At 46.3% G+C, this 13,255-nt stretch overlaps 1 protein-coding gene across 1 annotated transcript; it reads left to right on the top strand.

Annotated features, from left to right (window-relative positions):
• Positions 1–292: 292 nt before the first annotated feature.
• LOC306865312 (uncharacterized protein) lies at positions 293–574 on the top strand (the record flags this gene model as incomplete). Its single annotated transcript, XM_079409861.1, has 2 exons — positions 293–365; positions 456–574. The coding sequence occupies 2 exons, from the start codon at positions 293–295 to the stop codon at positions 572–574; spliced, it is 192 nt and encodes a 63-aa protein (XP_079265987.1).
• Between the last annotated feature and the right edge of the window lie 12,681 nt (positions 575–13,255).

Below are 13,255 nucleotides of genomic sequence, written 5' to 3'. Positions count from 1 at the left end.
CTGGACATTGGATGTGTGCGTAAAACGTGCGTTGCTATATTCCAAGCCTTCGGCAGTTAGCTGCTGACACAGAAGTAAATGTAATCATTTTCAAAAACATGTAAACAAACTAAACTACACAGATATCCAGATTTGCTGACGAGAAATCATCCACAAAAATAAATGTGCTTTCAATGGACAGGGTGTAGCCCATGAAATTTCCTCTTTCTTTTCCCCCTTATTACTATTTAAGGCAAACTAACAAGAACCTTGAATATATTCTCTCATTGAAAGCTGGAGATCAGCTGTGAACATGGAGACACAAAGGATCCTCATGAGGAGTTTGGCTGTTGTGGTCATTGCATCTGTGATCTGGACTATAACAGGTAAAGTGCTGCAAACTGTTTGTACGGTATTCTCTCTGATTTAACTTTGCAAAATATTGTGGATTACTCTACTTTTGTTTTGTTTTTTAGCAGACGCTGAAGAGGTGAAATCATGCTGTACTAAAGTCTCCACAGCAGAGGTGACCGATCCTATCATCAGTCTCAGGATGCAAAGGGAAAGTCTTCCATGTGTGAAGGCCGTCATGTAAGAATCACAGTTGCTCTCTAGAAAAAACACACATCAATACTAAAAATCAATGGCATCTGACATTTAGTGCGTCTTTAACAATGTATTCTTTCTGTAAGCTTTGAGACTGAACAGGGGGAGTTCTGCAGTGATCCTAGGCAACCATGGGTGAGGAGGAAAATTCTGCAGTTTTTGTAAGTTGTAAACTCAAGCATTTGTATCAACATAACTTGCTAATAAAGTGTTCAAATATTTAGTATACACCATTTTTAGTGGTGGTGTTGTAGCAATACTAATATATAGGGCCTACTAAAACGTATGAATCAGACTTTGCATCAAATCTGGATCAGAACATGGGGTGGATCAGGGTGGGCTCTTTTAATTCAGGCTAGCAAGCAGCATTTCAGTACCACCCTGACACTACTCACTGTTCACAGTCTAGCAACCATTTAGAGGACCCTAATAACTGCATAAATAGTAAAGGGGGGAAAACTGATGATTGTGGATATTGTGGTGCTATGTTAGAAACTGTTTACATTTATTTTTTTATTGGAGTAGCTCTGACTTCCATGCTCCCGCTAACATAACCCATTAGTGACTATCGTCTAATAAAGTACTCTTGGCAAGTGTGATGAAAGTGACTGATTTGTATGAAAAAAACATGGACATGTTAGCATGACTATGTGAGGTGGAAACTACAAATATAGTATGATAAGCAACTACTGGTTTGAGTTGTGGTTGATGTTTCTCAGTGATTTGAAATCTACTAATTAAGTGAGGAATAATCTAATAATGATCCGTTTTAATCAATTTGATTAGCTGTGCTGATATGCAACATAGTAGCCTAATTCACGTGAGAGGAGGCAGCATATAAATATATGTCTGTGGGAGGCACTGCCTCAATCGCGATATGATTGGATAAGATCGGTTATGATTGAATGTGATTGGCTCATGCGATAAATCCCGCCTCTTGTTTCCTGCGGGCTCTTGGCCTGAATGAAGAAAATAGTGGCGTTATTGACGATTTATAAAGTAAGTAAACTCACCCGCTTAAACATCACTGCTATGAGTCACACAATAAAACTTGAAATGCTTGAAAACGTGATAACTGTCAGTCAGTGATGAAATAAAGTATCTTCGTGTCTGTGACAGTGTTTACATGGCTTTTATGACTGACTCGAATAAGTTAACTATTAAAAAGTATATCTGAACATCAGCTCAATATTAAAAAACGGACTGTCTATTACACTAAGTGCAAATAGTTGGTAGAAGTTATTTACACTAACCCCGCCCATCAATGTAAGTTACTACAAAATACACCTATTAATGAACAAGTTTACAGGCGGAGATAGTAAAGCTCCTGTTATAATCATTTTTGATGCGATCGACACGGGTTCGATTCCGCCCTTGTTTTTCTCTCTCTATTTTCAGATCTCATATCACATGGGGTAGGTGTAGGGAGGGCTTATATTGCCCCAATACAACACAGTGGCATCCATGTAATAATTTGAATTTACTCTCAATATGTTATTATTGCATTTTATAATATTCTACAATACTAATGTGTAGATAATTGCCACTATTTGAAAAAAAGTAGTATAAATAGCAGAAAATCCTGGTATTTTAACATAGTTTAAATATAATCTATAGTTATTTGCACTTAGTATTTGCACTGCTGTTTTCATTTAGTGTAAATAGCATCTAACTAAGATTAATAAATGCTGTAGAAGTATTGTTTAGTCTTAGTTCATGTTAACTAATATTAGCCTAACTAATGAAGTCTTTCCAAAATATTGTTCAAATTGTTACTGCCTTTCGTTATTATTTTTTTTTAGGGGGGGGGATGTAAAATTGCATAGAAACACTATGAAATGTATAAATATTATTTAAAATATTAAATAAAATAAAAATAATGTTAATAAAATACGAAAAAAATTGTAACAGGGACATAAATTTATATATATATATATATTTATATATATATATTGTGACGAGTCGGCTGCCTCCCCCCTGTCCATCATCACCACCCCGTCCCGTATTCGCCGCCCTTCACCAGGCTCCCGACGGGAGTGGGGGTGTGAGAGAGGAGGGGCGCTGAACACGCAGGGCTGGCGGCGTGTGATGAGGCGCACCTGACGTGAAGAGAGCCTCATCACCGCCGCCGTTTAAACGCCGAGCGCGCCTCTCCTCGGGAGACCGGTCTCTTCCCCCGTGCATGCACGCTGGTGTCCTCGTGGGTCCAGGAAGGGAGCGTCGAGGAGGACTGCCGCACCCGTGAGACGGCTGACGGGCCAGGATGCCGGGCCGTTGAATCCCCCAGAAGCGCCGGGAACCAAGGAGATGGAAGGAGCCGCGCAAGAGACGCCGCCGCCACTCGCTCCCGGCCCCGAGAGGGGAGCGCGTGCGGCCACCGGACTCCGCCCCTTCCCTGGACCCTTCCCTGACGAACACTACCCTCCTGCACAAGCCCCGTGGCACAACGGGGACACCAGATTCCCCGTTTATTTGGACACTTTTTTCCCCTTTGGACACGTTATTTTACCCCTTATTGTTTAATAAAAACCTCTCCGAGGCTTGACGCCACGCCCACTGTGTCTGTCGTTTGCTCCTCCCGCCACAGTGGTGGAGAATGCGGGCAGGCGGAGCCTAGACAGAGCAGTTGGGCAACATCAGATGACGTCATCCCCTCTCGCTCGCAAGAAGCCGTCGAGCCCGTAAGGGGACGGAGGAAGGAACGGGGACAGCCTCCCAGCCACCAAAGGGGTAAGTGACGTTCTTTCTATTTGTCATTTACCCTGTGGCTGGTTGAGGCTGATAACTAATACCCGGTTCCTCTGTCCCGGTTCCGGCGCGGTGCGAGAGGGAGAGTTGCCCGGAGAGGAATCCCTGCCCCGCCCATTCCGACCGCTGGAGCCTGGTTGAGGAAGGTAGCACTCCCGCGTGGGCGGCGACCCTCGGACGGGGATGTCGCTTGGGGGGGGGGATGTAACGAGTCGGCTGCCTCCCCCCTGTCCATCATCACCACCCCGTCCCGTATTCGCCGCCCTTCACCAGGCTCCTGACGGGAGTGGGTGTGTGAGAGAGGAGGGGCGCTGAACACGCAGGGCTGGCGGCGTGTGATGAGGCGCACCTGACGTGAATAGAGCCTCATCACCGCCGCCGTTTAAACGCCGAGCGCGCCTCTCCTCGGGAGACCGGTCTCTTCCCCGTGCATGCACGCTGGTGTCCTCGTGGGTCCAGGAAGGGAGCGTCGAGGAGGACTGCCGCACCCGTTAGGCGGCTGACGGGCCAGGATGCCGGGCCGCTGAATCCCCCAGAAGCGCCGGGAACCCAGGAGTAGGAAGGAGCCGCGCAAGAGACGCCGCCGCCACTCGCTCCCGGCCCCGAGAGGGGAGCGCGTGCGGCCACCGGACTCCGCCCCTTCCCTGGACCCTTCCCTGACGAACACTACCCTCCTTCACTAGCCCCGCGGCACAACGAGGACACCAGATTCCCCGTTTATTTGGACACTTTTCCCCTTTGGACACTTTATTTTATCCCTTATTGTTTAATAAAAACCTCTCCGAGGCTTGACGCCACACCCACTGTGTCTGTCGTTGGCTCCTCCCGCCACAATATATATATATATATATATATATATATATATATATATATATATACTGTATACCTGCCTCCTGATTTTACTCCTCCTCAAAACACCACCGCACGCCACTGGTGCTATTATAGGCAGTACAATTTAATGCTCAAAAAATTAACCAACCTTGTTTGGACTTGGCTGAGAAAGCGGGGAATGCCTTTGCTCCACCCCAAAATGTATTTTTTGTCATTAATCACCCCCATGTCGATCCAAACCCGTAAAAGCTTTGTTCGTCCTCGGAACACAATTTAAGATATTTTGGATGAAAGCCGGGAGGTTTGTGACTGTCCCATTGACTGCCAAGTAAATAACAGTCAAGGCCCAGAAAAGTATTTTTTTCAAAATAGTCCATCTGCCATCAGTGGTTCAATCTGAATTTTATGACGAGAATACTTTTTGTACGCAAAGAAAATTAAAATAACTACATTTATTCAACAATTCGTGTCCTCTCTGTCTCTCTGTGTCAGTGTAGCACCATTTTGGAGAGCATCCGATGAACGCAAAGTGCGTATGCTGTTCTCTGTCATCGCATGGATACGTTGTTTCCGTTCAAATCAAAGCGTAAATAAACATACAATACGTATCCATGCGTTACTAATTATTAATGACAAAATTTACATTTTGGGGTGGAGTATCCCTTTAAGTTCTGCCTTATTGACTATTAAAGGCGAGCTAGTAAGTGTCTTGATTTTATTCTCTCAGATACAAGAAGTGAGAGTTGAAGATCGACTGTGACAATGGAGACACGAAGGATCATCATGAGGAGTTTGGCTGTTGCGGTGGTCATTGAATCTGTGATCTGGACTACAACATTTAAAGTACTTTAACTGTTTATACATTATTAAATCTGATGGAATGATGCAGAATATTGAGGTTTATTTGGTTTTTTTACTTCTATCTTTGTCACGACTGGAAGGAGGAAGCAGAGATGCAGGTGAAACAAGAAGTTTATTACTCAGATGACATGAATACAGTACAGTCTCTCGGATGGGATGGTGACGCAGGGACAAGATGGACAGCGTGCTGATGATGAGTGGTGACGGTGAATCCAGTGACGGTGAATATCCAGATGACGAAAACCACGAAGACTCCAGACAGACGAGGACCAGGAACAATGAAGCAGACGACACACGAAGCACGATACGGAGGACATCAAACAACGATCTGACAAAGACAGGAGAGTGCGGTGAGACTTTATAGGTGAGTGGATTGGCAGCAGCTGGTGCGGGTAATGAGATCAGCTGGCGCGCTGATGAGCACTGAGCGGCGACGCCCACTCACACATACACACACACACACACACACAGAGAACAACAATGCACGAGACATGAAGAAACCAGTGAATTCATGAACCGTGACAGTACCCTCCCTCCTAGGAACGCCTCCTGGCGTTCCCAGACTCCCTTACCTGTCGATTGTAATCATCAATAAGGGAGTGATCCAGAATGTCTCTAGCAGGTACCCAACTTCTCTCCTCCGGACCGTAACCTTCCCAGTCCACCAAGTACTGGAATCCGCGTCCCCTCCGCCTAGAGTCCAGAATACGATTGACCGAATAAGCGGGTTCCCCTTCTACGAGTCGCGGCGGTGGGGGAACCGGGGCTGGCGGATTTATGCGTGCGTAAAACACGGGTTTAATTTTGGACACATGGAAAACGGGATGAATCCTCCTGTACACTGGAGGGAGTTTGAGGCGGACTGTCACCGGACTAATGATCTTGGTGACAGCGAACGGGCCAATGAATTTAGGAGCAAGTTTATTAGACACGGAGCGGAGAGGAATGTTCTTAGTAGAAAGCCACACTTTGGAACCGACGACGTATACGGGAGGTCTAGACCGGTGGCGATCGGCCTTGGCCTTGGTGCGCGCTCCCACCTGGAGTAGAGTCTCGCGGGCTCTAGTCCAAGTGCGATGACACCTCTGGACAAAGGCGTGGGCGGAGGGAACCGCGACTTCGGATTCCAGACTAGGAAAAATTGGTGGCTGGTAACCTATACTGCATTCAAACGGAGACAGGCCCGTAGATGACACTGGTAACGAATTGTGGGCGTACTCCACCATTGACAGTTGTTGGCTCCATGAGGAAGGATTCTTGGAGACCAGACATCGCAACGTTCTCTCCAAATCCTGGTTGGCTCTCTCAGTTTGACCATTGCTTTGGGGATGAAACCCTGAGGACAGACTAACAGTAGCACCCAGCAACTTACAAAACTCTCGCCAAAATTTGGACACAAATTGGGGACCTCTGTCGGAAACCACGTCCGTCGGGAGGCCATGTAACCGAAAGACGTGGTCAACGACTGTTACCGCTGTCTCCTTGGCTGAGGGTAATTTGGGCAAGGGAATAAAGTGGGCCGCCTTCGAGAATCGGTCCACCACGGTTAAAACTACCGTGTTACCCTGAGAGGGTGGGAGGGCGGTGACAAAATCTAGAGCGATATGGGACCAGGGTCTCGAAGGGACCGGCAGCGGTTGAAGGAGCCCATCTGGGGGTCTATTGGAAGTCTTACCAGTGGCACACACGGAGCAAGCCAAAACAAAACTGTGAACATCACGAGCCATAAGTGGCCACCAAAATCGTTGCTTGACTAAAGATGTAGTGCGACTGACTCCTGGATGACAAGCCACATTGGAACAATGACCCCACTGAATAACGTTGGACCGTAATCCCTCCGGCACAAATAACCGGTTCGGTGGGCAGCCGACCGGAGGCGTTACCCCTTGTAAGGCTGTTTTGACCTTCGATTCGACCTCCCATGTGAGTGTGGAGACAATTAGTGTCTCTGGAAAAATGCACTCGGGAGTAGACGGGCGATCGGAACGGTCAAAAATATGTGATAAGGAATCGGGTTTGATGTTCTTGGAACCCGGGCGGTACGAGAGAGTGAAATCAAAACGTCCGAAAAAAAGTGCCCACCGAGCCTGCCTGGAGTTCAATCTTTTGGCAGTTCTAATGTATTCCAAGTTCTTATGATCGGTCCATACGATAAAAGGTACCCCCGACCCTTCTAACCAGTGACGCCATTCCTCCAATGCTAACTTGACTGCCAACAACTCTCGGTTACCAATGTCATAATTACTCTCGGCAGGGGACAAACGATGGGACAAAAACGCGCATGGATGCATTCTGTCGTCCGCCGGAGAGCGCTGGGATAGCACTGCACCTACCCCCACCTCTGACGCATCGACCTCCACCACGAACTGACGTGATGGATCAGGGGTGACTAAGATGGGGGCTGAAACAAAGCGGCCCTTCAGTTTGGCAAACGCAGCCTCAGCTGCGTCTGACCACCTGAACGTAGTCCTGGGGGAGGTCAAGGCGGTCAGAGGCGCGGCTAGTTGGCTGAAATTGCGAATAAAACGCCGGTAGAAGTTGGCGAAGCCCAGAAACCTCTGTAGGGCCTTACGGGAATCTGGACTTGGCCACTCCACCACAGCCTTAACCTTGTCAGGATCCATGCGCACTCCCTCGGACGACACAATGTACCCTAGAAAAGGAACAGACTGTGCATGAAAAGCGCATTTCTCCGCCTTGACAAAAAGCCCATTCTCTAGCAGCCTCTGAAGCACTCGCCGGACGTGCTGCACATGTTCCTGGAGAGATGAAGAAAAAATCAGTATGTCATCCAGGTAAACATATATGAACTGATCTACCATATCTCGCAGCACGTCATTGACGAGTGCCTGGAAGACCGCTGGGGAGTTGGACAGCCCAAAGGGCATGACCAAGTATTCAAAGTGCCCCCTAGGGGTGTTAAAAGCAGTCTTCCACTCATCCCCCTTCCTAATGCGGACCAAATGATAAGCATTACGTAAATCCAATTTTGTGAAAATAGACGCTCCCTGCAATCTCTCGAAGGCTGAAGACATTAACGGCAAAGGATAAGTATTCTTTACCGTGATGTTGTTCAGTCTCCGGTAATCAATACAAGGTCGCAGGGACCCGTCCTTCTTCCCCACAAAAAAGAACCCCGCCCCCGCTGGAGAAGAGGAGGGACGGATGAACCCTGCTGCTAGAGAATCAGAAATATATTTCTCCATAGCCTCTCTCTCTGGAACAGAAAGTGAATATAACTTGCCCTTAGGCGGAGACGTACCTGGCAGTAACTCTATAGCACAGTCATAGGGACGATGTGGAGGGAGAGAAGCAGCCCGAGACTTACTGAACACCTCCTTCAGGTCGTGATACTCCGTGGGCACGTTTGACCAATCCACTGCCTCCTCCTGAAACGTAGAAACATAAACAGACGGACAAGCAGACATAAGACAAGACTCATAACATTTACTGCTCCACTCCGATACTGTTCTCTGCTGCCAATCGATTCTGGGGTTGTGCTTGATGAGCCAGGGGTGACCTAAAACAATGGGTGCGAGGGGGGAGTCCAGAATGTAAAAGGAGATGGTTTCAGAGTGGTTGCCAGATACAATGAGTGTGACGGGTCCGGTGGTGAAGGAAATGATGGGAAGGGCTTGGCCATTGAGGGCGTGAACTGCGATGGTCTGTGTGAGGGGTAGAAGGGGAACTTGAGTCCTATGTGCAAAAGCAGAGTCCATGAAATTACCCTCAGCCCCAGAATCCAGCAGTGCGTGACAGTCCTGAGTGTGGGCTGACCATCGTAGTCTTACCGGGAGGAGTGTAGATGTCCATGAGGTCTTCTCAGCGGAGATCCCACCCGACAGTAGCCTCAGACCTACTGTGGGGCTTGCCCCCTTAGCTGGACAGTTGTGGGCGAAATGTCCTGCCGTGCCACAGTACAGGCACAAGCCCTGGGATCTCCGCCTCTCCTTCTCCTCCCGGGAAAGCCGAGCTCGCCCGACCTGCATGGGCTCGTGATCGTAGATGGGACTGACCGCGTCCCTGCCGCTGGCTCGTGGTGTAGACGTCTCCCCGGGAAGCCGAGCGGGTAACCTCCGCCGCTCGACTCGAGAGAGCCGGGAGTCTACACGCAACGCCAGATCGACAAGCCCATTGAGTGTGGGGGGTAGGTCCAGGGCATAGATCTCCTTCTGGACGCGATCAGCCAGCCCATGCAGGAACATATCCCACTGCGCCTCCTCGTTCCACTGACACTCTGCCGCCAAGGTCCTGAACTCAATGGAGTAGTCAGAGACGGATCTCTCCCCCTGTTTGAGATCCGCCAGACTCCACGCGGCCTCCCTCCCAGCGACCGCGCGGTCAAACACTCTCTTCATCTCGGCGGAGAGTGTCTGAAACGAGGCGTAGCATGGATCCTGGTTCTCCCACACCGCTGTTCCCCATAATGCTGCTCTCCCAGTCAGCAGCGTGAGCACGAACGCCACCTTGGTCTGCTCGCTGGCAAAGGTCTTGGGCTGCAGGGAGAAATGCATAGCACAGCGAGTCAGAAAGGCACGGCAAAAGTTCGGCTCACCGCTGTATAGTTCCGGAGTTGGTAGGCGGGGCTCTGACTGGGAGACGCTCTCCGGTGGTACGAAGGGAGCTGGCGGTGTGGGTGGCGCAGCGGGATTTTGCAGATGTTGCACTTGCTGGGTGAGCTCAGACACCTGCGCCACAAGAGCACGAATCGCCTGTCCCGACTCCTTCATGCTCCTTTCCTGGGCATCCATCCGAGAGACGCTGGATCTTAGAAAATCCTCTCGTGAAGACGTGGTTCCACCTGCTGCTTCCATGTAGGTCAGATCGTTCTGTCACGACTGGAAGGAGGAAGCAGAGATGCAGGTGAAACAAGAAGTTTATTACTCAGATGACATGAATACAGTACAGTCTCTCGGATGGGATGGTGACGCAGGGACAAGATGGACAGCGTGCTGATGATGAGTGGTGACGGTGAATCCAGTGACGGTGAATATCCAGATGACGAAAACCACGAAGACTCCAGACAGACGAGGACCAGGAACAATGAAGCAGACGACACACGAAGCACGATACGGAGGACATCAAACAACGATCTGACAAAGACAGGAGAGTGCGGTGAGACTTTATAGGTGAGTGGATTGGCAGCAGCTGGTGCGGGTAATGAGATCAGCTGGCGCGCTGATGAGCACTGAGCGGCGACGCCCACTCACACATACACACACACACACACACACAGAGAACAACAATGCACGAGACATGAAGAAACCAGTGAATTCATGAACCGTGACAATCTTAGCAGATGAAAAGGTGTTGAACTCATGCTGTACTAAAGTCTCAGCTGCAGAGGTGACTGACCCCATCATCAATGTCACATTGCAACGTGAAAGTCTTCCATGTGTGAAGGCCGTCATGTAAGAATCACAGTTCCTCTCTAAAGAAAACATGTCATGATTAGACATCAACAGCATCTGATGTTATATTTCTGTGTTTTCAATGTTTTTATTCTCTTTGACAGCTTTGAGACGGAGCGGGGACATTTCTGCAGTGACCCTAGACAACGATGGGTTTGTGAATTTTATTTTGTATGTTTGCGTGAGTGTTTTATGGGTGTGTATGCGCGCATTGAGTTTATATGCATGTGCGAGTGTTTATAGGTGTATATGCATGGCTCGTGTTTATATGTATTAGCGAGTGTCTATAGGGGTATGCATGCGTCAGGTTTAAATGTATATGCAAGTTATTCACAAGTGTATATGCATTCATTACTAACATAATATTATTGGTATGGATTTCATATTAGTGTGCACATGTATTTCATATATATATTTTGAACATCCAATAGTATACATGTATATGTGAGTAATTTATAGGTGTATATGCACATGTTTTATGTATGTACTGATAAGCGAAGTTTGATTTAAATCCTACGAGGCACCTCATAGTTACAACTTACCCCACTCCTGTTATCCAGTGTTTAGTTAGCTGTATTAGCATAAATGGTTTGAAATTAGCAGTTTAGAAATGCGTCACATTTTGTCTGAGAATCTACAATTTATTCTTAAGTTATATGATTTTATCTGAAACAGTTTAAGTACTAAACAAAATGTAGTTTTGGTCAAAAAAATTTACATTCTTAAATTTACATTAAAAAAATCAGTTTTTTATTTATAAAATCTGCATATACCTATTTATAGCCTTGACAACCATTCAGATCAGGGAGGAAGTGAATAATGAAATTATCATAGGACTCCTAGTTTATCCCTGATTGGTGGAAATGGTGTTGTTACAACTCTCCCCATGTTACAACTATACCCGGTCTCCCTGTGTTACACATATATAGTAGGCTTTTCTGTCAGCAAAGGACACCATCAATGCCCATTATTTTAATATTTATACACGTGACAGAGTTTGTCAAAATAACCATAGTACAGTGATGCTTTTTTCAACTTTCCCTTAATCCAGCGCTCGTCTTGTTTCCTGTGTTCTTAGCAGGCCTACTGAGTTCTTGTTTTACAGAGGTAGATAGGCCCTACCACTTCAAACGAGTTCACCGCATTATCTGTTCGATTCAGACCCATTGTAGACAATCCATGGAAAAGAGCAGACTCTAAATTCATTTAGGAATCTGAAAACAGAATTTCCACCACTAGGTGACAGAAAAGGACTTAACCAAAGTAGACTAATACCTGCAGAGAGCTACAGTATCTGTTCACGTTAATATCAATCTCTTGCAGGTGGTGGCAGATTTACCTACAATAATCAAGCACTGGTGAATTATCTACTATAAGAAAATGTAATACATAGTCAATAAACTATGGAAACTTTTTTTTAATTCACACCTGTTTGTTTTTATCAGAACTAATTAAATGTCGATTAAATAAATCAAGCCACAATAATAGATTGAACAAACATCCTTTTTAAACAAACATCATGCAATGTATCAAAGACATTTACATTCTGAGTGGTGTGACCATCTTTCCATCCGTTGTTCTCTGAAACGATCGCAATCTCTCTAGTCAGATACCACAGCACATTTCTCTTATTAGTGGCTCATTGTGGTAAAGTGCTGTATATGTGGTCATAAACAACCATCATCACTAATAGCAGTGAAAAACAGGATTTAGTTAACAGCCACTGAACATATTGTCATTGCTTCAGACAGAAAATGCATCCAAATAAAGCTTTTTAATTCTCTATTTCACTTCTGCTTGTATTGATTTTTTTAGAGTAGTAATTAAGGCCACATAACATGATCAATAGTAACCACTAATGATTTTAAGTAAACAGATAGGTTTACGGAGTTTACTTCCAAAATAACTAGATATCAAGATTTACTGATGAGACAGAAAAATTATAAATCACCAAATAAATGTGCTTGCAATGGACAGGGTGTCTCATGCAATTTCCTCTTTCCTTAGGTCAACTAACAAGAACCTTGAATTCTGTCAGATAAATAAAGTGAAAGCTGGATGTCAAATATGGAAATAATGATACAAAGAATCCTCATGAGGAGTTTGGCTGTTGTGGTCATTGCATCAGAATCAGAAAGAGCTTTATTGCCAAGTGTGTTTGCACACACAAGGAATTTGTCTTGGTGTTATGAGCTTCCAGTACAGAAAGTACAAACATAGTGCAGACAACATATAATTAAGGTGATAAAGAACACTAATGAAGAGAATATACAATAATTAAGAATAACAATAGTAATAAAAATAAAAATATACAGAAAAGAGACATGACCATAGACAGATCTGTGAATGTGCATGTGTCCTATGTACAGATGAAGGTTTGATGAGTTATTTACAGATGTACAGTACCGGGGTGTGTTATGTGTTGTTCAGGTGGGATACGGCCTGGGGGAAAAAACTGTTCTTGTGTCTGACTGTTCTGGTGCTCAGTGATCTGTAGCGCCGGCCAGAGGGCAACAGTACAAAGAGAGAGTGAGCTGGGTGTGAGGGGTCCAGAGTGACTTTCTTAGCCCTTTTCCTCACTCTGGAGGTGTAAAGTTCTTGGAGGCTGGGCAGAGGGGCACCGATAATTCTCTCAGCAGTCCTAATTGTCCGTTGTAGTCTTCTGATGTCTGTTTTGGTAGCTGAACCAAACCAAACAGTTATAGAAGAACATAGGACAGACTCGATGATTGCAGAGTAGAACTGTTTCAGCAGCTCCTGAGGCAGGTTGAACTTCCTTAGCTGGCGGAGGAAATACAGCCTCTGCTGGGCCTTTTTCG

The sequence above is a fragment of the Barbus barbus genome, assembly GCF_936440315.1.
Source record: "Barbus barbus genome assembly, chromosome: 46".
NCBI classification, from domain to species: domain Eukaryota; kingdom Metazoa; phylum Chordata; class Actinopteri; order Cypriniformes; family Cyprinidae; genus Barbus; species Barbus barbus.
This window is presented reverse-complemented; position numbering and strand designations above follow the sequence as displayed.